This window comes from Trichoderma aggressivum (genome assembly GCF_033847375.1).
Source record: "Trichoderma aggressivum f. europaeum strain CBS 100526 chromosome Unknown scaffold_014, whole genome shotgun sequence".
In the NCBI taxonomy this organism is placed as follows: domain Eukaryota; kingdom Fungi; phylum Ascomycota; class Sordariomycetes; order Hypocreales; family Hypocreaceae; genus Trichoderma; species Trichoderma aggressivum.
The window spans coordinates 307,192-330,548 of record NW_026946380.1 but is presented as its reverse complement, the minus strand read 5'-3'; the positions used below and the strand labels follow the sequence as shown (position 1 = coordinate 330,548).

The window sequence follows — 23,357 nt, the reverse complement described above, 5'->3', positions numbered from 1 at the left end:
TCTGGTTACCTTGTGCTCTCATCATGGGGGCTGTGCCTCTAGTTTGCTGGGCAGAGCCTCATCGTTTCTACGCACTGTGCCGTTCCCGGGCCGTTCCTTGAGAGCGAAGGAAGATTGGGGCGCTAGAGAAACAGGTCTGGACGCCCTGATCCCTGCTTTTGCGTAGCTCGAATCCCAAATGTGACACCATAGGGACCAATAGTGTCAATTCGAGCAGTGAATCCTTTAGACCAGCGCCCGAGGGTTCTTGAACAGTTGAACAGCAGCTCTGAGAGTTGTTGGTAGTTGCGATAAACGCGTCAAGGCCAGACGGAAAGTTGTTTGCGTAATTAATCAATCTGCTCCCGATCAGGAATTTGTGTCACACAAGCGGGGATCAGAGCAAGGCTGGCGGATCACTGACCTCTCCGAACAACTCCCGCAACTCCCAATACTATCGACGGAGGGTGGTAGCGGTGGAAGATGGTGGGATGATGTCGAGTCTAGGCGACGCTACTTACGAGACTATTCCTACCGCTACCTCGTGCAGTGCCGACGGCGGCTACAAGGTCTGCCTTGTGAGCCCAAATACGTACCATCATGAAACGGAGGGGATTGGAGCCCATCAGATTCGCTTTCGCCTTTCAGGCTGATTCCATATCCTTTCCTCCATCTCTACGCCGTGTTCTATAACGCCAAGGATCGACACGTCGCCTTACACAGAGAATTGCGTATTGATCAATTGAACCAGCCATGGATCACAACATCAACAACGATCCAATCCCAGATGATGAAGTAGACGATGTCGAATTCGTTGACTCAGATCCGGACTCAGACCTCGAAGACACATCTGTGAGCATTGGGTTGAATAAGACGGGCGAGCGCGGCAGCGGCTATCATACTCGCAACGACCCTTCCGCTCCCTATCAGCGACAAACGGTGACGGAGCGCCGAGGAATCATCGAAGTCCGTTGCAAGTCTCGAGACGTCATTCATGGGGTTCTGTCGGAAGAGACAGGAGAGAGTGCAACGCTTCTCGTCTATGACTTTTATCTCGACACAACTCGAAGATCACGGCGAATTGTGTCCGCCTCACTGGAATTCGAGTTTGGGAATGCCGTCCCCGGAGTTCCGGCCCCCCAAGTCCATGCTATCGCTCCCGCGGGTCGAGTGACTCTGCTGCCTTCAACTCAAGAGGAGTCGGTCACTCATGGGGCCGAAGTGAACGCGGGCGTGGGTGAATTTGGCGCAAATGCTGGCGGGAGCCTCAAGTGGGAGAAGACTGTGAGCCGCACAACAAACGACGACGCCAGAGTGACGGGCCACATCTTCAGCGATGACTACGGCAAAGGCGTTGGCGCGAGCTGGGTTCTGCACGAGAATCCCACGATCAAGTCCGGCACGCCCAGTCTCTTACGCTGCGCCATTCTGCTCAACCGCGGATTTGATGACAACAGGTTCCAATGCAAAGTGAGGATCAAGGTGGAGGCAGATTGGAAGTCCGAGATGGGTCGGTTGTTTGGCTCAACACCACCAGATGACCCCGTCTTGTTTGACCCCGAGATGCCCCCAACTAACAAGCTAAAAAAATACGACACGGAAAACCTTGGATCCATCGATTTGGACGAGTTTACGGATATCATCTTCGACAAGAAACTGAGGAAGAAGGACGCGGCTTAAGGCGAGCCGAGAAAAGGCGTCAGTGATTACTATTCGCTTGTAAACAGTACATATGTAGTGTCAGCTAAGAGGCTCTACATCCATGCACTATGTATTCCATATACTCGTATAGGTAGTATCCCCTAGGGTTACTATTCTGTATTCCGTACTCCGCAGTTGTGTCCACCATTCCAAGTACTAGCAATCAAGTTCCATCAAAACTTGCGTCACAACGAAGCGTCCAACTGTTTCGGCAAGAGTTTCCTACCTAGGAACTGTCACACGAGAATCATGCTCTGTTCTGGGCCTTGCTGCAGGGCGCAAATGCTAGCACGGAGAAGGACTCTGCCATGACCAATCATACAGTTACCAATTCCATGAAACTAGCTAAGAAACAGGGGGGAGGTTTTAGTCCCACGAGTCCGTATAAATTCGCCTTGTCCAAACTGTAAAGCAAGCTCGACCAAATGGGCCCTGGCAACCGTGTCTAGTTGTGTTTCACGAAACTTGAGTCATAGCAACTCAACATGGAAATTCACGCAAACACATATTTCCGCGAACCCCTTCTGGCTGCCTAGTTAGCTGGGCTAGCTAATGCAAGTTCCGGCATGTGGGAGTATAATGATGGACGGATCACCAGTCGACGTAAACATGGATTGCAAGTACATTCAGTCTACTTACCTGCCCTGCATATGATCATGTGGAGCAGCCACGGTCGCTTCGCATGTCTCGCCTAAGACGTTGATATCCCGGTTGATTCGAGGCGAAAGAAGAGGGGCCCCGTTTGGGGGCGGATGTTAATAATCGCGGCTGAAGATGGTACCGGGGATTCAAAGCAAACTCCCACCGTAATACTAGCTCTCTTGTGCATCCTAAGCTGCTATTCCATAGTTTCCGTTGTCAAAGTACCTTGAGAACGTTTACCATGAGTCCCTTAATTGACGACGAAGAAAGAGAGACTGAATCTCTAGCGGTGGAAGAATATGCTGACAAGGCAGAGTCGAAAGCTGGCGATGAAACGAGCGAAGATGAATCCGACAGCGATGAAGAAGAGGGAGAGGTTACCAACCGGAATGGAAAGTCCGTCAAAGACCTTCTTGAAGAGGTGCTGAAAGGGATACAAGATGGAAACAAGGATCTCACAAGCAGCAGCCAGTTGAAGTCTTTCAAAGCCAATGGCGGCGACGGCCACACCTTGGCGTCCAACACGGGAGATCCTCGCCAGCCGACAGCTTTGCATATCATGGCCGCAATGGACAAGAAAGATTTACCAAAGCTAGACAGCAAGATGGAACCTCTCATCAAGTTCTTGGTGGAGCATGAAAACGATCTACTCAGATTGCAAGACCGATCAGGCCATACTCCTCTGTTCCTAGCGATTGAAGCCAAAAAAGAGAAAATGGTGCAGTGGATGTGCGACTCTCACCCAAACATCAGTGCCATCTTGGCCATTTCCAGCAACGATAAAGATAAAATGAACTGCCTTCACATTGGTATCGATAAAAGGGTCAAGTTTTTGGACCTCCTCATTGACAGAGCCGAGCCGGAGACTTTGGCGGCCAAAGATGGAGACGGCAACACGGCGTTACACCTTGCCGTCGAGTATAAGAAGTGTAAAAAAGAGCAGCTAGATATCATCCAGAAAATTATCTCCAAAAGCGACGCTGCCGTGCAACGCAGTTCTGAAGACGGTGACTTCAACAATGATGGGTTATCGCCATACCTTCATCATAAAGAGAGCGTCAGGAAGGCTTTGGCCAGGGAGAAGGAGAAAGAGAGGAAGAAAGCCAAAGAGGAGAAGGAGCGTGAAAAGAACAATGCTCGTCTTCGTGCCGAAGCTGGTGAAGCCGACAACTCCACGCAAAATCGAGAGACGGCTCCAAGATCCCAAGGACCTGGAGGGCCAGGAGGGCCAGGAGCTCCCAGTGTGCAAGCTCCAGACCCCAGCGGACGTCCAGACAGACGACCGAACATCCAGATTGACTCTTCTCGTACCAAATACGGAGGACGGTCGCAACCCGCAGCGAACGTGAACTCGCCAGCTGTGGCCACAGCACCTCCACTCACGAATAGAGACGAAATGAAGAAGCTAGCCTTGCGTCCACCTGAGACAACCTTGGCAAAGCCGGCTGCCGATGCAAGATCAGTTACGGACAGCGGCCACAAATCGAAAATCGACGAGACAACTCTGAAAGGTGTAGAGCGTCTTCTGAAACTTCACTATCTCCGTTCGCGCAGCTACAATTCTGCCATGGAGATTTTATATGGGCGCAATACAACTTCAGGTAAGGGAGACAGCTCCTCAACTAGGCTACTGAGGCTGGCTAGTTGTGGGAATACGAAGCTAATTGTTGCTTGTTACATAGACTATGAGCTGTATTTTGACTTGTCCGGACACGCAAACATCGCTCAGACTGGTTTTGAAAATCTATTGTCAAAGCTCAAATTCGAGGATATTCTCCAATACGTCGCCATTCCAAGGCTTAATGTGGAGGTGAATATGAACGCAGCAAACAGTAAGCGGTCTCGTGGCACCGGCCGTTCCTCGAAACAGGATGGCGACGGCCGACGAGACTTGTGCTACATATTTGATCGTTTGAGAAAGAAGGGAGTCAAGACAATCCTCAAAGTAATCATCGACGATTCGGTCTCGCCCGCTCATAGCGATGAAGCTATTGAAGACGCCTTGAAATTTATGGACGTCGAAATTTGGGATTGGAAGAGAACAGATTTGTGCTCCGAGGTCATATGCAGAGTGGCATCTAAAGCACGCGAAGTCAATTTATACTGGAGCGGCAACAATGCGGTGCTTCGGGGATGGAGTGAAGAGGGTGGACTGAAAAGACTTCGGGAACTGAAAACGGTTCATCTACACATCCAGCAGGTATGACCCCTTCTGCGATCTGCAGCAGACGCGGAGTAGTTATTGATCTTATTTCTCAGGGTCTTGAAACAAATGGCCGAACGAAACTAAATGTCGAAGATTTTTGTGATCGCATGAAGAAGTTATGCCCCGGAGTCGACGTCCACAAGGAATGGCCGATTATACAAAGAGAACAAGTGGAAGCCAACGCTCTCTTAGCTGGAGATCAAGCCGAGCATTCAACCAAGCACGAATGGATCCAGTGCATGAAGGAATTCCGACGCCTGCTCTTTGACGCTGAGCGCTATTACGACCGTGGAAAGGTCGAAGAGATTATCGAAGAACCCATCAAGATTGCTCTTATTGACGATGGAGTGGACGTCAAAGATTTGGAGTTTAGTTTCATTGGAGGACGAACTTTTTGCACGCGAGATGAAGAGCATAATCTCAACGACCCTTACTATGTATCCAGCACAGGGCATGGTACCATTATGGCAAAGCAAATCCACCTGTTGTGTCCTCGGGCGCAATTCTACGTCTTGAGACTGGAGGATCATGCTTCAGAAGAAGGCAATAGCCGGCAACTTACGGCCAAGAGTGCCGCTCAGGTATGTTCATCTACAACAAGACAACCCTTTTCCAAGGTCGTTATAGAAGATTTAACCATCGTGTAGGCAATCATGGCTGCTGTGAGGAAAAAGGTGCACATCATTTCCATGTCCTGGACCATCGACCCTCCCGAAGACGAGGAAGAGAGACGATTTCTTGACGCGGCAATTGTGGAAGCTGCCAATGCGGACATTCTCATGTTCTGTTCTGCTAGTGATAAAGGTGCCAAGCAGAACGCAACATATCCATCAAAGGCCACGACCAAAATCTTCACCATTGGCGCTGCTACGGCCTCAGGCGCAGCAGATCCCTGGGTTGGTAACCTTGGGAACATCAACTTTACTTTCCCTGGTACCAAGGTCGAAATGGACGGCCCCCGATCCAGCACCGATACCTCGTCGAGAGAAGTCACAGGCTCATCTGTTGCGACCGCTTTGGCTGCGGGCCTTGCTGCCCTGGTTTTGTACTGCGTTCAAGTGCGGTTGTTGTTGGCTACTGACCAGGACAAACAAAAGGCGCGTCGTGATTTCCAGCTTCTGAAGAAACATGACCACATGATGAAGGCGCTCAAGGACATTGGTACGACGGAGGAAAGCAACCACAAGTTCATCGAGGTATGGGAGGTATTTGGCAAGAAGGTGGAAGAGAAGGAGAGATATGATCAGGAGAGATGGCTTGATCTGATCGCTGAAGTGGGCACGATCCTGTGCAGAAAGATTGGCTAGATGAGGGATATGAGCACTTCGCCCAGGTACACGAGTAGAGGAAGAGAGCGACAAGGGCTATACCGCTTGAACAGATATGATTTGGTTACTTTAATTTTACTTTTTGCATCCAGTGTAACCTAGCAGATGTTCAGCTTTGACAATTGCTAATTTTAAGCACCGAAGTTGTCTCAAATTATCGGCCCCCCAATAAGACGGCACTTGCATTCCTCCGTCTTACTCGATCATCGACACTGCCAAATTACAGCCTTGCGAGATGCAGCTGGGAAATAAAGTACGCGAGGGTTACTAGATTTGGAAGTCGTTTGGATATGAGCGACTGTCATTCGCCCGACAATTTGCGCCGGCTTGTGCCACCAGGCACCCGCAAAGGAGCATCTGGAGATCCATCTGTTGCTATTGTTAGAGCGTGGCGGCGATGAACTTGGCTTCTTTTGGATAGCTCTGGTCGAGTTGAAGACTTACCATAGCTTTGAAGATCAATTATGTCTCTGAGATCCATGGATGTAGGATTCATTGATGGACATGACTATCAGCCGCAGTATCCATTTTGGTCTAATTTGGAAAGTTTTCTATAAACAGTCTCAATGGATTGAGGGTCCAGAGTTTTGTTGGCATAAGCAAAGCCATACCGAAAGAGATTATGGTAAGAGATTCGAGATCTCGTTGATCTTCGCATAGCTTTCTCAACTAGGCAAACCGGGACCGAGTTGGAGAGCTTTAAGATCTGAAGAAATGGGTATAAAAGATGGTCATGTCCTCGCTAGGTTGTTTGAGCTCACCACTCTCAACACAGTCCATCAATAAGACATTCTACGACCATAAAACCTTTCTGTTTTATCAAGTATTCTTATACAGCCTCTCTCAACATGAAGTTCACCGCGATCATCGCCTTGGCTCTCGCCTCTGTCTCAGTCAGCGCATACCCCATCACTGGCGAGGCCGTCAACTGTCGCACTGGCCCAGGCACCAGCTATTCCATCAAAAAGACGTACAAGAAAAGCCAAGATGTCTCCGTGACTTGCCAAACCTCAGGCACCAGCGTCAACGGCAACTCTATCTGGGACAAGACTTCCGACGGCTGCTATGTCGCCGACTACTACGTCAAGACGGGCTCCAGCAGCTACGTGACCAAGAAGTGCGATGCGCCCAAGCCTCCCAGCGGCGGTAGCAAGATTCCTGGCCCCATGACCAACGACTATCCATACAAGAACCAGTGTGGCCCGGTCGATAAGTGGGCGTACTTCAAGTGCCAGTGTACCAGTTTTGTCGCGTGGCGTATCAATGAGCGGCTGGGCATCAAGTTCCACAACCAGTATAAGGGTACAAACTGGGGAAATGCAAACACTTGGGATGAGGCCGCCCGCCGAACTGGCGTTGTGGTAAACAACAAGCCCGTGCCTGGATGTATCGCTCAATCGAATGCAGGCAAGGCGGGACACGTTGCATGGGTGTCAAAGGTTTCTGGCGACAAGGTAACCATTGAAGAATATAACTGGGCGCACCCCGAAGGATATGGCACCCGAACCGTGCCTAAGAGCAGCTTCAACTACATTCATGTCAAGGTATAATTCTTGAGTGGCTGTATTTCATGGTGTTATCAATTAGGTGACTCATCTGTCATATGCCGACTATGGTGGTAGAACGGGGTATCTTCACGAGGACTTGTATCTAGCAACAGATTTATTATTATCCATTTCAATCTCATTTTACTCATAGAGCAGAATTAAAGGGCTCATTGTATTTTGTATATCACGAGATGCATGTATTATGAAGTAAATGTATGTTGGACTTCGATACTCAACCGAGTAGATACTCATCATGGTATCATTTAATGCACATTGCTATCTTTTGACCACTTCAAATGTTGTCAGTGATATAACGTGCGACATAGAAGAACGAAAGCTACTAAATGTGACCACCATTATGTAAAGCTTTTCTTAGAGTATAACTCTACTTTATGATTTAAAAAAGAATATAGAATTAGCATAATAACAGTTCAAGCGGTTGTACACTTACGATCACTTGGCGTTGCCGCACGGAATCTCCCATTAAGCAATCTGAGTTTTCTAGCTGAAAGTAGCTCACCAGCAACACTACTGGATATTCTTGAATACCTAGGTACTTCAATACATTTCGCGTCGTTAAACCTTAAAATCGCTTTGCTAGTTTAAATTACCTTTAACTTTTTGTCTGAACGTTTATCCCGTATTATAAAACCGGCTCAGCCCCCCTCTCCCCTCTTCTTTTTTCCCCTCTTCTTATTTACAATTTTCCCTTTGAAGCCGCCTGTTCGTATGGGATTTACCCTCAGTCGTCTCAGCACACCATTCACAGATCCACTCTAGCTAGAACGATACTGATCCCTCTACTACTTGCAAGTAGTTTCTAAACAATGGACAAATCCACAGATGAAATCGCCTTTAGAAAAAGGAGCCTTATAGACGCTCTACGGGATTCGGAATCGGACCCCGAGAGCTTCGAACAGCCCTACGATTCGGCTCCAGATGCTCTTCTAAACAGACTGACAAGAGTTCGCATGATTTTGGGCGCTCTTGATAAACAAATCAAAGACTTCTCCAGCAAGATCAAAGATGTTATCAAAAACAAAAGCAAAGACGAAGACGATCGTGCTTCAAAGCTGGAAACGCACTTCCGGTCTGAATATGCGGGAGCGACACTTGGCATTGAGTTCGCAAAAAAGAAGCAAGATGAAGTACTGTTAGAGCGTCAGCTTGCTTGGAGAGAGAGAAATACCAGAGTTATATCGCAACTAGAGCTGGAGGAACGCTATAGGGCACTTAATAGGCGGTATTCCTCCGCTGGAGGTGATTTATGGCGCAGCTCGAACAAAAAGCTACGCCTGGAAAACCCTACCGCAATTATGTCGATGCAGCTCGATTCCAACCAATCAGCAGCTTCGAAGATTCCTGAGCTCTTATTGCCGCTATACAGAACATCGGATGGCCTGGATGATCGAAGAAAACCCTCTAATTGGATTTCTGATGTCATTGAGTACTACTCAGCCAACCCGGAGTATCATGGAAAAGTTGTGACTGAATATGTGTCCATTGGATGGTGTCATGCTACTGGGACGTGGTATCGTTTTGATCAGCGAGTGGGATGCATTATTCCATTTCTTATAGCCGCGAACAAGTTGGAAGAACTCATTTTTGGTTCCTCAAGCGAGTCCGTGCAGCACCCTGTCAATGCATTACTCCTAGGAGGCGGAGTAAGGGCTTTGCTAGAAAGTTACAAACTCGTTATTGTGCCTGCGGATAATTCAGAGACACCGATCAAACGATGGCGGACGGATCTTTTGTTTCCTAGTATGAAAGATTACTGCTGTGGGTATGATGAGAATTCGAACAAGATTTATTTTAAAGATATAGATGGCAAAGAGCTCTCCTTTTTAGGCGAAAGACGACCCTCTCCGAGATTTCTTTACTTTCACTTCATAATGGCCCTAATTCGCCTGAAAGACCGTGGCTCCGATGGCTGGCAGCAGATTTGGGCCCGTTACTACGAACAACGGCCCTTTCCACCAGCTAATAATTATATGAGGAATGCCATGATAAAGGCATTAGCGACATATTTTGAAGGTGCCGATATGAAAGTCGTCGAGAGCTGGATCAGTGACCAAGGATTTGATACACAGATACAAATACAAGACAACCAGGCAAAAGAGTTGGCGAGGCGCGTGCATCGAATTGTCGATGTAGATACTACTATCGAACGAGATGATAAGTTTGAAGAGCTGTGGGACACGTATGGGGACACTGATGATGAAGAATGATCAGCTTTATCGCTATTTAGAATAGCATATGAGGAGCTACTATAGCCACCTGTATGTACTTGAGCACCTTATACAAGGCGGTTGGAAAGGGTGACAATTCTTTCAGATGGAAGATATTGGCTTTACCTCTAGTGGTGGATGGCTACTGAATGAAGTGAATAATGTAGTCTTTTATATTACGATTTAAAAAGAATTGAAATACACCGCCACCACTATCCTGTAGTCATTTCCGCGGCGCTTAAATGAACCCAAGAACGTCGCGCTTTCTGTTCTCCACCACAATCCAATCATAAGCCTCCGTTGGATGATCGCTCGAGCCTTTCCTACCGTCATCGCTTGGGGGTCTGTATTTCTTCAGATTTTCAATAGCCCACACCATTTCCTTTGTGAGCGGAGGTGGGATTCTGCCTTGTCCAGTCAACGTTCCAAGGCCAGACAACTTGAGAAATCCCTGTAGCCACTCATGCGTTTCACCATCATCCCATTTAATATCATGGAACTTGCGATGCTCTTTGCTCGTTAACTCTGCTCTTTTAGTTTCCCAGGCCTGTTGCTCTGGTATTGACGGAAGTGGAACCGGGTTGCGGTTCGCAAACAGGCGAGCGAGTGCAATAGCCTGATATTCAAAGCTCCGGAACGTCAACACACGGGGCAGGCCCACAATGCCCAGATTTGGAAAGTCTTGAAAGAACGTGTGCCAGTAGCTCTTCACCAGTCTCCCTGTCTCGATGTCATATAGGGGCTGTCCGTTCTTCTCGGAGTTCCAGAAGGGATATGATGGCTTGTATCCGGTACAGTAAATGACTGTATCAATATCATCCAGGTATGTGCCGTCATCAAAGAGAATCCTTCCATCTGGTAAATACTCCGAGATAACAGGCTTCCAATCAATGCCTGCAGGTGGTGAATCTCCCTCCCACCATGCCTTTGATCTCTTTGACTGGTACACGGGAAGCTGAGCTGTGGAGATGAGTTCTCGGCTTACATCTGTCCCCGATGCAGAGTTACCAATCACAAGCACTCTTTTGGATCTGTAGATGCTAGGTGATCTGTATGTCTTTGAGTGCACTACACGACCAGGATACTTTTCGATGTACTCCTCGAGTCCTTTGACTTGCGGTATCTAAAAGGTACAGGTCAGCAAGAAGCCGGTAAAGTCTCTAGCGAATGGAGAAAAACCTACAGTTGGAACAGAGTAGTGGCCGTTTGCCAGAATGACCGCATCGAATGTTTCTTCCCACCAAATATCAGCTTTTTGGAGGGCATCGTACTTTCTGAGAGTCAATTTCCATTGCGTAGAACCGTCATTCGACGGATGATTTATCTTGAGAACATCCTCAACCGTGGTGTTGAGCACCAAGAAGGAATCCGTCTTATGCAGTGCAAAGTAATTCTCTATGTATTGACGTGGAATATGATGTGGAGCAAAAGGGCCGTATGGAAAGCGAACATCCGAAAAAGACATGGCAATCTCCGGCACATTTGTTCTTGTAGAGCATATGTCAGCTTACACCGCACCAACAGTAACCGGCTACCAGCAGACTTACGTCAGTGAATCGTAGATGGGCGTCTTGGAGAATCGCTCCTGTTGGTTAGGATGAGTAACTGTAGGGAGGGTTTGAGGAATCTCCAGAGGAGGGTCAACCTCAGCCGGCAACGCTCCAGGCCGCACCAAGACATTTGGCTGAACCGCGGGATCGTATATCCTAGAATTGGTAACATGAAATTGAGCATCCTGTATGCTTCATTATTATGGATTGAGTAACTCTTACCATGTTCCTCCTGCACTTTCTCTTCTCTCAAAAACACGTATAACATCAAATGCTTCTTCCGCATTCAACGCCGCCGCCGTCACCGCTCCTAGACGCTGCATTAGTAATTGTCATCAATCCAGCTCATGCTTAGCTCCGGCGTTGATCTACCTGCGGCTCCCGCGCCAATGACTGCAACAGACTTGATTTTATTCCCTCCACCCATTCTGTTAGGAGTTTAGATGTCTGTGAATTGTTGATATAATTTAGAGAAAGTGCAGTGAGGGGGTTTGGAAACACAAAGATATGAGAATCATCCTATCATGGACAATCATGTAATTATCACGTGCATTCTGATGTCGTGATCGACTTGGGCGATGGCACGATGGCGCTGGTATATGTCAGCTTTTTGGTATTGGCAAATAGATGCATAAAATGCGTTATCGCGAAATTTCCTTGGAGGGTAGATGTTGCAACCCTATCAGTACTTGCTATCAATACGGGAGATGAAGATGAAGCAGAGTTGCCCATTTAAAAACCGACAGATGTCTCTTTTGAGATCATGTACCAATTTCTTATCACTACCTCTTAACAGTAGGTACTTGAGGTAACTGAAACATTGTTCAATCTGGCGTGAGCGTTGTTGGGCTGACCATTAACATCAAAGAGTCTCGCTGTTGTTTTATACGACTGTATGAAGCAACTACATAATGTGAATTTTACATACGTTCAATCCAACATTGAGAATTGCTTGTATGCAAGTCGCACATATTACCAAGAATGTAATTCCACCTTCTGGACTACTTTTATCATCTAGCCTATCAGTTTGTATCAATTTGTAGGATTGTTCCATCAACATACATCGACTTGCGAAGAGTAGATGTGGACATGGATGAGATATGTTGTGAAACATTGGCGCTACCTGAGCGCACGGCTTGGCAACCGGCGAGCAGAGCTCATCTGATCCCCAATATAACTAAATAAATATAGGTACATATACAACCTAGATGCTACTCGATGCTTCCAATTCAGCTAGGTTATGATGTAGATATACTAATGATGCAATACAGGATCCCTGTTACGAGGAGTGCGGTTATAAGTAACATGATGCCGGATTGCGCAAGGTGCAGATTTGATCTCACGCCAAGAGATGTACTCCGTAGCCGAATACTCAAATTTATTCGTGCATCACACAATTTTGCTTCTAGATACTAGATAAATACCGGCCGCATTCCCAATTCACTTTGTATCCAATACTGCATTATATATGGCCCCTAACTTCACTCCGCCCGCCAGTGGTATTTGGAAGCTGGATGATCTGCTGGCGGCCTAGCCAACCCTTTCTTTCCATACAGGTTCTCACGGTAAGTTCCACCATCAACGGCATAGCCATCCCAGAACAACCCTCTCTCTTTCAAGACTGGAAGAAGCAAGTCGATAACATCTTGGAATGTTTGGGGCATAAGAGCATATGCGATGTTGAAGCCGTCCACATCGGCTTCTCTGACCCACCTCTCCATTTCATCAGCTACCTTTTCTGGTGTGCCAATAACAGTGGCCCCCAGACCGCCGACTTGGATATGCTTTGCCACAGCACGCTTGGTCCATTTTGGAACCGAAGGTGAGGCCTTAGACCAGGCTTCCACGGCTGATCGGATGGCGTTGGACTCGACATGGCGGAGCTCTTGATCATCGTCGTATTGCGCTAGATCAATGCCAGTCCAGCCACCAAATAGGGCCAAAGCACCGTCTTCTGAGCCGTATTGGATATAATCCGCATATTTAGCATCAGCTTCTTCCTGAGTCTTGCCAATTATGGGGCAAAGCATGGCTAAGAACTTGATGGTACTGGGGTCCCGGTTGTACTCATCGCGCGCCGCGGCTCTAATATCGGCAATGTTCTTGGCTATGACAGAGGGGCTGTGTCCAGCAACAAAAATTGCCTCTGCATTTTTAGCTGAAAATGCCTTACCGGCCTTTGAAGTCCCGGCTTGCATGATAACGGGAGTCCGCTGAGGCGATGGCTGACAGACGTGCGGCCCTGGCACCGTGAAATATTTACCTTGGTGGTTGATGGGCCTGACGAGCGAAGGATCTGTGTAGATTCCTTTTTCGCTATCGAGCTTGACGGCATCATCTCTCCATGACGACTGCCTTTATTTAGATATACCGTTAGTTGCTAGTTCATCGATGAAAAAGATCATTGACATTACCTACCATAGCTTGTAAATGGCATCAACATATTCATCAGCAATCGCATACCGCTCATCATGAGGCGGCTGCTCAGTGAGACCCAAGTTTCTTGCAGCTGAGTCAAGGTAGCCAGTCACAATGTTCCAACCAACTCTGCCGCCAGACAGGTGATCGACTGTGCTCAGGCGACGAGCAAGATGGTACGGCTGCTCATATGTCGTTGCAATAGTAACACCAAAGCCAATATTTTTGGTAGCTGCGGCCATTGCCGGAACTAGAACTAGTGGTTCGTTCACAGGCAACTGGGCCCCAGATATGATGGCGGGATCCGGATTACGAGGTCCTTTGTAGACATCGTAGGGACCCTGATTACGGTGAGTCAAGGTTTCTTGATATTCGATAATCCAACTTACCAAAACATCAGCAATAAAAATGCCATGAAAGTGAGCACTCTCTAGTAGCTGAGCTAACTCAACCCAGTGGTGAATGTTGTTAAAGTTGGCTGATCGATCTTGAGGGTGTCTCCAAAGGCCAGGGGATTGATGGCCACTGCACGACTCGACGAAGGCATTGAGAATGAGCTTCCTTTTGGGGACGCCATTGGTTTGGCTAACTATAGACGCCATCTTGAGATGTCCAAATTCCGATAAATCGGGTGCCTGGCAAGCTGTTTAGAAGGTTGCTGCCGACTGAACAAGGTCCGAACACGCGGGGTTGAGACTTGCATATGATATTAACAGTGTAACACTACAGCATCCCAACCCGGTATTCTTTATATCATCATATTTGGAATTCCCATTGGATGAATTGGTTCCTGCGTACTTTACCCTTGAGAAACGTCAAGTGTAGCTCGAATTGCGCAATTTCGATAGTGACATTCAAGAGCATGCGGCTATATACACTAAGTAACGACGTTGAACACTATTACTATCAATCCACTCAATGTCATCTGGGAATAAGCATGTGGGAAGCAGTTGGCATCTCCGGTTTCGCGCTGTCAAATCCCCAATATACGGGGTCGCGAATCGCCTCCCGTCCCGGTAGATAGCCAGATGCAACTAAGGGCGAACATCCTGGCAGCAAGCTCTCGCGTCATCGGAGCTAAATGATGCAACACAAAAGCAGCGCGCCTCAGCAGTTTAGGGCTGACTTTGGGGAAAGAAAATGATATGATATTGATAAAAGCTTAATGAAGGTGTTTTTATAAATCGGAATATGAAGACGTTTTTGGAAACGATTTCTGAATCGGGACTTTGGTTGTGTGGTTGTAACTCCAAGATTTGTTGCAATTGACTTACACCATGCTTCGCCTTGCAAGAGCGACGGATGGCGATGCCGTCTGCCCACCTCTGCCACAGGCAGCAGGTTATGTCGTTGTGATTGCAATTGGGTTCCTGATTGCCTTTATCATGATATTTACAACACACTTATTGAAGAAAACTGTCGGAGAAGACAACAAGACCACGGAAATGTTCATGACAGCTAACCGGTCTGTCGGTACAGGGTTGACAGCTTCGGCTGTCGTATCATCATGGCTCTGGAGTACTGCCATGTTAGGAAGCACCCTTGTGGGGTACAACTTTGGTGTTGCGGGACCATTTTGGTTTGCTGCTGGGTAAGATCTTTCGGTTCAGAAACATGCTGGTCGTAAGTTATGACTGACATGATGCCATTATTAGTTGCTCGCCCATGATTGTTTTCTTTGCTCTACTCGGTATAGCATGCAAACTGCGCGTACCCGAAGCTCATACGCTACTTGAAATTGTAAGAATACGGTACGGTACAGCAGGACACATTGTGTGGATTGCGCTATGCTTGATCAACAACATCATTGCTATTGCCAACATGCTTCTTGGGGCAAGTGCAGCTATAACGGCTCTGTAAGTGACTTTGTAACCAAGAAGATTAAACTCCAAGTTAATCATGTGTAAACCTAGCACTGGAATGCATATTATTGCGGCAACCTTTTTGCTTCCTGTCGGCGTCATTCTCTACACTTTCGTCGGCGGCATCAAGGCAACTTTCCTAACAGATTATTTTCACACTTTTGTGATCACCGTCATAATATGTTTCTTCACTATCAAGACTTTCACCGTTCCAGAGATTGGTTCCCCTGCTGGGCTATTCGAGCTCATCGTCAAGGCTGGCCAAGATCATCCCGTACCTGGAAATGAAGGTGGTTCATATTTGACCATGACCAGCAAAAATGTCAGTTGCGGTTAATCTCATATTCTGTAATGCTATTGTGTATACTGAACGTTGAAACAGGCTATTCTTTTTGGCATCATCCACATCTTGGCCAATTTTGGTCTTGTCATCATGGACACCGGCTTCTTCGCAAAAGCTTTCAGCGCTGCTCCTCAGGCGGTTGTTCCCGGATACATAGTTGGGGGCATTGCTTACTTCGCGATTCCATGGTGCCTTGGCACGTTAATGAGCTTCTCAGCTCTTGGTTTGGAAAATACAGCACGATTCCCAACATACCCTCGAAGAATGACTCCAGAAGAAGTTTCCAATGGCCTGGTGATGCCTTATGCCGCGTATGCCATTGCTGGAAAAGGAGGAGCCGTTGCCGTTCTGTTAGTCACCTTTATGGCTGTTACGTCGACCATCAGCGCCCAAGTCATCTCTGTATCTTCCATCATCAGCTTTGACATCTATCGCCAATATTTCAACAAGGCCGCTACAGACAGGGATGCCATTCGATGGAGCCACATTGGAGTCGTATTCTTTGGATTGTTTTCTGCAGCCTTCTCAACCGCTCTTTTCTACGGAAACGTGAACCTCGGCTGGACATTGTACATGCTCGGGGTTTTGACGTGTCCCGGAATCTTTCCCACTGTATTCACCATTCTCTGGAAGAGGCAATCTTGGGCCGCCGCCATCGTATCGCCATTACTGGGAATGGCTACCGGAATTGCCGTTTGGCTCGGCTCAGCTCATGCTCTATATGGCGAAGTCACTGTAGCTTCGACTGGACAAAGTTTGCCCTGTGTTTACGGAACTGTGGCATCAGCGCTAAGCCCAGCACTCTATTCTATTGTCATCTCCCTCATTAAGCCCGCCAATTATGACTGGGCAGACTTCCGAAAAGAGCGATTGGCTTTTAGCAAAACAAACACTGCTGATCCTCAAGTAACTACTGACTCCAAAACTCCCGCGGTCACGGTATCGGATTACTCAGAAGATGCGGCCAGATTTTCGAAATGGGGAAAAATTGCCGCTTTCTGGGCGGCTGCAACTTTCTTGGGTCATTGGGTTCTATGGTAAGTTGAGTGTATTTGACCCTTCATAGTAGCGGTATCTAACAAGTTCTTCACTCGCAGGCCCCTTCCTATGTATGGTTCAAAATACATTTTTGACAAAGGATTTTTCGTTGCCTGGATCGTTGTCGCGATTATATGGGTTTGGTGCACCATGCTCATTGCTGGCTTTTATCCCATCATCGATGGCAGAAGACAGCTGCTCCTGGTGTATCGTGGATTAAGAGGAATAAAAACGGTGAATGACGATACAGAAAGCGGGACGGAAACACCAAATAGTGGTATACTGGAAAACAAATAGACTATATAGTTAGTAATTAAGAAGCAAGGAACGCTCTTGTGCAGATACATATTAGTGCTCAGTTACTTTGGAATGTCTTTTCAAGAAACAGGTCTGAGCAATCAACATAGTCGCAAGTTAGCAGAATGAATTAGCATAAATCTCAATTAACTACTTCGCATAATAGTTGGTCTTTTAATGACCCCAATATGTACCAAATTTCGAATGTCCAGAAACAACTTGAACAAACTCATGCGCTATAAGAGAATCTGCAAAATGTTAGCATATGCAAGTCAAAAGGAATTCTTTTGAAAGAGTTCTTGTCATGATTTGCAAGTTATTTACCTGTTTTGTTTGAAGGATGAAGCTCATCGTACCTGCCGCTCGTGTCAGTCTACTGTCATCCCATGAGAAGCAAGAAAATTACCAGAGATAGGAATCGAGTGAATCCGGGCCATCCACGCAATTTGCACCGTTTACGTCGCAATGATGAAAGAACCCTTTCACATTGTGTGGCGGCTCCAAAAAGTTCTTCGGCTTATTGTAGATTTCAGTGATGAAGCTGTGTATGTCGAATACTGCGACCTTAGCACCTGGCCAGCGGTTTTTTACGAGCAAATGGAACGGAACCCCATAGTCAATTATTGTGTTTGCCGACGTAGTGTATTCGAGCATCTTTTGGGCGTACTCTGTCTGGTTGTATAGCGTCTTGTTTTGCCAGAACTGGTTGTCTCCTGCTCCTCCATCAGACTGGGGTCGGTATAGCCCTGCAAGCTGCAAAGCGTTTAGATTGAGTAAAACGAAGCGCCGACCACCGGTTGCGTATATTGCGTCAAAGGTGGACCAAAGACAATTGATGTAAGTGGTGATATTTGTTCCGGCTACTTGTGAGTCGCTAAGGATGCCAGTATAACTCAAGTCGTTTGTGCCTATCCACAGCGCATAGACGGTATTTGCCGCAGTCACACCACGATATAAAGCTGTCTTGCGATCCTTCTTGAATGAGGGTATCTCATCTGTGATAATTGATGGGAAGTTCGCATTGAGGAATCCCGCCCATCGTGCCACATTGTTGTTGTCACATGTAGCACCAGATATAGCATAATCGTAAAGAGTGGCGCCGGTGCTGCTTCTAACATATTGAGGCCACGTCAAACCTCCGCTAGCAGTGACGTTGGTCTCAGCTGGCAGCACTCCTGGTGGTGGTCCATGGGCCTGATGAGAGCCATAATAATTGAGCCGACCGTTGTCCGTATAACTATCTCCAAATGTGACGAGAAATTTGAAGTTCGATTTGGGATGTAGAGATGCAGCGTTGAGGGCCGCAACAAAGCCGGAGACTAACAAAATTGATCTCATCATTGGAGATTTACTTCCTTGGCAGGGGATACGGTAAACCATGTGATATATGGAAATTGGAATAAGAATGAAGAAATATAACACAGTATATAGTAAGAATAGTTATGATATAGGGCGACATATGAACTGACAGTCTTGCCAGAGGCCTTGTCAACGTAATGTGCATGTATATAGCCTAATATCGTCATCGGTGCTCGTCACCAAGGAATTGCAAGTGTCATGGCCTGTTCGGCATTTAGATACACCCCAGCCAATAGCAACATTGTTTGTGATACTCCGCATTCATATGCATTAGACAGACCAATTTTGGCAGGGATATCAGTCTAACAGGCGGTAAGGATCTGGGGAAAGACGCTTCGTACAGACACCATAGGAGAAACATTACGCAAAGTTCATCATTAAACAAACAAATCCTTTTTCTACAGTAGATTATTTCTACAGTATATTACGGGATATAATAAAGCAAATATCAGGTATTGAGCATCTAATTGAGGAAATGCACGTTTGTGTTTGAAAAAAAGTATCTTGATTTGCGTGCCTTGCGATTTGGGCGATTTGAAAGTCCATTTTAGCCTGTAGGCTAAAAGGAAGTAAGGATGGCCGGAGGACCGGATCTCTAAGGGATAATTGGGCTTCTAGTCGTTCAGATTGATATCGGTGAAAGGGTCATGCATTACATCACTTGGAAATGTAATATCTCGTTATTCATAAGTTCATCACCATAAGCTAACATCCCCCCAAAGTGAATTGAGACAAAAGTTCGTATTGGCATGCCTTTTTCTCACCACTGTACCTACAAAATATCTAATCCACTGCGCAGACTAATTTCACTAGCTACGATCTCAGTTGAAGTCTGAACAAGATAATCTTCTATTTAGCACAACGTCATTACTAATCAATCTGGTTATTATTGAACTGGAGCTCGAATGCAGTCATCTACATCTCCTTCAGCCATTTCTTTATACCTGTTATCTGGGTAGCCCAAATTGGTCTTCCTATTTTTACCAACTCTGTTCCATAGCCATCCAATAACTTACGGGCATCATCAGCTGTGCGCTTCGATAAATTTGCACAATCATCAGCAGTACCAAGCGTGCTATCGATCCATTCCCTTTTCCAGATTTCCTTTGCTTGCATGGCTTGATTGCTGCCAGTGTCAATCTTTTTCGCCACCATGTAAAATGACGAACGCTTTGCATGCGCCCTTTTCGGTTTAAACAAAGAAAGTTCAGAGAACTTCGAGAATTTGTGTAGCAGCTCAGTGGTATGGATCTCTTCAGGTTTATGCATAACGGCGACCAATGTTCCGCCGCTCTTAATGTGTTCCAAAGCGATCACAAGTTGTGCAAGTTGTAGACGCCGGGCTTCTCGATGTTCGCGCCATTCCTCGAGCTCTTGGTTCCGTGTCACCTGACAACCACAGATTACCACGTCAAACATTTCATGTCCCAACACCTTTGTGAGAGTGAATGTGCTTGCTGCTGGGTGGCTTTCCGGTATAGAGGTTAAATCCATATCGCCAGCTAGAGTGTTGATGTCACATAGATCAAGCTTCACATTTTTATGGCTGAAATGCACCGAATGACCTCCTTTGTGGAGAGGAAGAGTGACAGCTCGAAGAGTAGTTGTAGGATATGATTCCATTATTGTTGTTGAAAACCCTCCGGGAGCCATCCCCATATCCAAGGCCGAAGGCTCGTCACTCGACTGCAATATATCGAATGCGCCCGTGCTGGAATTAAGCTGTTTGCCAATAGCAATTGTCATTGTATAAAACTTAAGCTCGTCGTCCGGTGATGGATTATCTGCCCTTTGACGTTGCTGCTGAAAGGACCTATCTCCCATAGGATTCTCCCAACCCTATCCTATCATCAGTAATTTCCAAGATTTCAACGGCAGATGAAATAACTTGCCTGCTGTCGAATATCGCAAAGCGCACGGTAGGTTGGACTGCGCTCCAAAAGGTACATATGGATCAACTGTTGAGGTCCATTCTCTGCCGACGCTGGATCTGCTCTCAGAGATCCAATCCTGTCAGTCGGTCCCAATAGCGTAGCGTCCATTTTGATAGTCTTCTTCGGTGGTGTGATGAATCTGGGAGAGACAAGAACATGCCGAGAGCGAAGAAAGTACCTAGTACTTGTAGTCATGGCTGCCTAAGGCTCCAGAAAGATCACGTTCAACGTTGTTACACACACGTATATTTGTGTAACGACTAGCGGATATGCCTTTTGTATTCTGAGGGGGTTGGTACATGTATCATCTCCCGTAAGCTTCGACCTGATGTTTCCCAGTATAGATATATGTATTCATTGTCTGTTCTCGCATAGAACAAGTTTGCTTCTATCTACAGTATGAATTCCCGCTTCACGCGACGAGACAACTAGGCAAATCTAGCGATCACTTTGAGATGGGGAATAATGTTTCCCGTCGTACGAAGGCTTCTATATCTTTCTAGTTACATATGCAACTATTCGGGTGGTACTCGACCTAGGTGTGCCCACGATGTCTGCATGAAGTATCACCGACTTAAAACCGTTGTCACTTCAGTGTGAAAAATGCAACATGTGAAACGTGGTGCTTCGTTGGAAGAGATCGTATCCCGAAGTATAGCTACCAGCAGTCGCTGTTTTCAAGATAGAAAAAGCTTTATAAACGCCTCTTCCCACTATCATAGCTTTAGATGTATGGAGTACATACATTTACATATGTGTTCGTATACCAGCGCATTGTGACTTGTCGAAGGCCGCTATGTGGCAGGCGAGTTACCGTAACACAAAGCTGACGCTACGTCCGTGAGGGGTATAGCATTATTCTTACACATAGAAATTCATTATGTTATACAAAAACACTAGAGATTGATGTCGACAACGCAGTGCTTGATGACTGTACTATGTCCCCATTTACTACATCATCTGTTGCAAGAACGCCGAGGTAATACGGGTCTTACATACATATAATAAAGCAGGCCTTGAGGCCAAACTCGTATGAAACTGATCGCATAGCGATGATGTGGTCGACTTTTCTATACATAGGTGCAGACACTACGACGCGATACGTCCGCGAGGAAAGAGCCTTGTATTTTGCTGCTGTCGAAGCAAATCTCCAAGTCCTATAGCATCTCTTAAACTATGCTTTGATCTTATCGCAAGCCTGTAGTGAGTGTGAAACTAAAAGTGATCTACTACTACCCGAGAGTATATGACCGAAGGATAGAGTATCTATGGGCTCTATGCAACCAACTGCAAGAAAGGAAGCATTCCCCATACGGTGTCCATTCCTGCCCCATATGACTCTTGATAGTGAATTCATCTCATAGTCAGGTTCCTATCAGTATTCTCATAAATCCCATGGCGCTCTGTCGGCAACTGGCTGGTCATTGTCTTCGTCAAAGATATCAAACCCCAGATGTCGGCTTGGGTCAAGAAATCGCACAGGGCCGCGCTGGGATGACAGCTGATCCACAGTACGGAAGTCATCGTCCGAAAGCCTTTTTAGATGAAGATTTTGCTCCATGTGGCTATCCTGCACCGATTTCGGCACCGCTGGAATACCCTTTTGTACTGCCCAGGATAAGCAGACCTAAATATTCACCATGCAATCAGTTCAGTATTCAGTGCAACATACGATGGGTATGTATCTACCTGCGCCGAAGAGATTTTGTACTTGGCCGCAATCTCGTTGATCTACAATGGCCGTCAGATCCTTTTACTCTATACAATTGTCTGTCTCATGGACACGTGCCTTCAAGTCTGCAGTTGGGAATGGTTCGTTAGATCCCCGAACAACTTCAACTGGACGACCGCCGAGCGGTTGGTGGGCCATGAGAAGAATTCCATGCTTGGATGAGAATTCGAACAGCTCTTGTTGCGGTAGGTACCTATGAAAAAAATGGAGATTAATAACGGGGTTTGGGGAAAAAGAAAAATCGGTAATTGGAGTCGCCTACGGATGAATTTCAACCTGATTGACAGCAGGGACGATCCTAGCAATGTCGAGGATTCGTTTGGTCTTGAGAATATTAAAATTTGAGAGGCCTGTCGTGATAGTGAGAATCATCAGCCATTCGCAGATGGGCCTATATGAACGAACCAATCGAACGAACGAGACCCAGGTCGACCAGTCGTTCCATTGCTTGCCAAGTCTCTGGATATCTTTTGGATAGACTGTAATCTATCACGGGCTAACTAGAGTAAGATCATCGCGTGTAGCATTTAAACATTTGTGATGATGCCTCACCTTTCCATTACCGCTTGGGTGTCTGATCGTTTTGTTTTGTTCCCCCGCCTTGTAAGCGTGAGGGACTTGGTGGTATCAGCACTCGGCCACTCTACCGCAGCGATACTTGAAAGATTATGGCGTGTAACATACAATGCATCAAGTATAGATCAACTGTCACATGCGATGTTAGCCATATATAACCTCTCTGTAGCTGAAAACATTTGTATTACCATAATCCAACTGCAGGTCGCTCAACGATAGTTCGAGAGCTTTCTGTACATCGGCAGGCTCATGCCATGTTTGTGCGCTGATATTGTTAAGCGAGGGGAAATTCGGTAGTATCAGAGCACGAGATAGCCTGGCACATACAGCTTGGATGTTACAAATATCTCATGCCTAGGAATGCCGCTTTCTTTAATGGCCTCTCCGATTTCTTTTTCGTTCCCATAGGCACTGGCACCATCGATATGTCTATACCCCAATTGCAGAGCCCTCTTTACGGCGTCTTTGATCTTGGAGTTGCCTTCATCGCCTTGAAATGTGCCTAGCCCAATGGCAGGAACATTGTAGCCATTGTTCAGAGGAATAACCTGGGGTAAATCCATGGTGCGAGCGTGGGAGAGTTGGCTGCGTGATTAATGAGGCCGAAAGTTGATTCT

The 23,357-nt window shown here is 46.7% G+C and overlaps 10 protein-coding genes across 10 annotated transcripts; 5 read left to right on the top strand and 5 right to left on the bottom strand.

The window, feature by feature from the left end:
- Positions 1–732: 732 nt before the first annotated feature.
- Triagg1_4496 (uncharacterized protein) lies at positions 733–1,659 on the top strand (the record flags this gene model as incomplete). The annotated part of the gene is made up of 1 exon (XM_062898905.1): positions 733–1,659. The coding sequence occupies one exon, from the start codon at positions 733–735 to the stop codon at positions 1,657–1,659; it is 927 nt and encodes a 308-aa protein (XP_062756513.1).
- A 904-nt stretch (positions 1,660–2,563) lies between these two features.
- Positions 2,564–5,835, top strand: Triagg1_4495 (uncharacterized protein; the record flags this gene model as incomplete). The annotated part of the gene is made up of 4 exons (XM_062898904.1): positions 2,564–3,923; positions 4,005–4,522; positions 4,582–5,109; positions 5,176–5,835. 4 exons carry the CDS (start codon positions 2,564–2,566, stop codon positions 5,833–5,835), a joined length of 3,066 nt encoding a protein of 1,021 aa, XP_062756512.1.
- An 869-nt stretch (positions 5,836–6,704) lies between these two features.
- Positions 6,705–7,406, top strand: Triagg1_4494 (uncharacterized protein; the record flags this gene model as incomplete). The annotated part of the gene is made up of 1 exon (XM_062898903.1): positions 6,705–7,406. The coding sequence occupies one exon, from the start codon at positions 6,705–6,707 to the stop codon at positions 7,404–7,406; it is 702 nt and encodes a 233-aa protein (XP_062756511.1).
- An 824-nt stretch (positions 7,407–8,230) lies between these two features.
- Triagg1_4493 (uncharacterized protein) lies at positions 8,231–9,631 on the top strand (the record flags this gene model as incomplete). Its single annotated transcript, XM_062898902.1, has 1 exon — positions 8,231–9,631. The coding sequence occupies one exon, from the start codon at positions 8,231–8,233 to the stop codon at positions 9,629–9,631; it is 1,401 nt and encodes a 466-aa protein (XP_062756510.1).
- A 238-nt stretch (positions 9,632–9,869) lies between these two features.
- Positions 9,870–11,608, bottom strand: Triagg1_4492 (uncharacterized protein; the record flags this gene model as incomplete). Its single annotated transcript, XM_062898901.1, has 5 exons — positions 9,870–10,754; positions 10,815–11,118; positions 11,179–11,337; positions 11,404–11,491; positions 11,554–11,608. 5 exons carry the CDS (start codon positions 11,606–11,608, stop codon positions 9,870–9,872), a joined length of 1,491 nt encoding a protein of 496 aa, XP_062756509.1.
- A 1,054-nt stretch (positions 11,609–12,662) lies between these two features.
- On the bottom strand, positions 12,663–14,201 carry Triagg1_4491 (uncharacterized protein; the record flags this gene model as incomplete). Its single annotated transcript, XM_062898900.1, has 3 exons — positions 12,663–13,536; positions 13,600–13,940; positions 13,989–14,201. 3 exons carry the CDS (start codon positions 14,199–14,201, stop codon positions 12,663–12,665), a joined length of 1,428 nt encoding a protein of 475 aa, XP_062756508.1.
- A 675-nt stretch (positions 14,202–14,876) lies between these two features.
- On the top strand, positions 14,877–16,845 carry Triagg1_4490 (uncharacterized protein; the record flags this gene model as incomplete). The annotated part of the gene is made up of 4 exons (XM_062898899.1): positions 14,877–15,190; positions 15,255–15,455; positions 15,513–15,783; positions 15,844–16,845. The coding sequence occupies 4 exons, from the start codon at positions 14,877–14,879 to the stop codon at positions 16,843–16,845; spliced, it is 1,788 nt and encodes a 595-aa protein (XP_062756507.1).
- A 696-nt stretch (positions 16,846–17,541) lies between these two features.
- On the bottom strand, positions 17,542–18,519 carry Triagg1_4489 (CAZyme family CE16; the record flags this gene model as incomplete). The annotated part of the gene is made up of 1 exon (XM_062898898.1): positions 17,542–18,519. The coding sequence occupies one exon, from the start codon at positions 18,517–18,519 to the stop codon at positions 17,542–17,544; it is 978 nt and encodes a 325-aa protein (XP_062756506.1).
- Positions 18,520–19,413: 894 nt separating this feature from the next.
- Positions 19,414–20,244, bottom strand: Triagg1_4488 (uncharacterized protein; the record flags this gene model as incomplete). The annotated part of the gene is made up of 2 exons (XM_062898896.1): positions 19,414–19,442; positions 19,515–20,244. The coding sequence occupies 2 exons, from the start codon at positions 20,242–20,244 to the stop codon at positions 19,414–19,416; spliced, it is 759 nt and encodes a 252-aa protein (XP_062756505.1).
- A 1,572-nt stretch (positions 20,245–21,816) lies between these two features.
- Positions 21,817–23,303, bottom strand: Triagg1_4487 (uncharacterized protein; the record flags this gene model as incomplete). Its single annotated transcript, XM_062898895.1, has 7 exons — positions 21,817–22,059; positions 22,122–22,163; positions 22,216–22,357; positions 22,427–22,643; positions 22,849–22,869; positions 22,929–23,005; positions 23,068–23,303. 7 exons carry the CDS (start codon positions 23,301–23,303, stop codon positions 21,817–21,819), a joined length of 978 nt encoding a protein of 325 aa, XP_062756504.1.
- Positions 23,304–23,357: the final 54 nt, after the last annotated feature.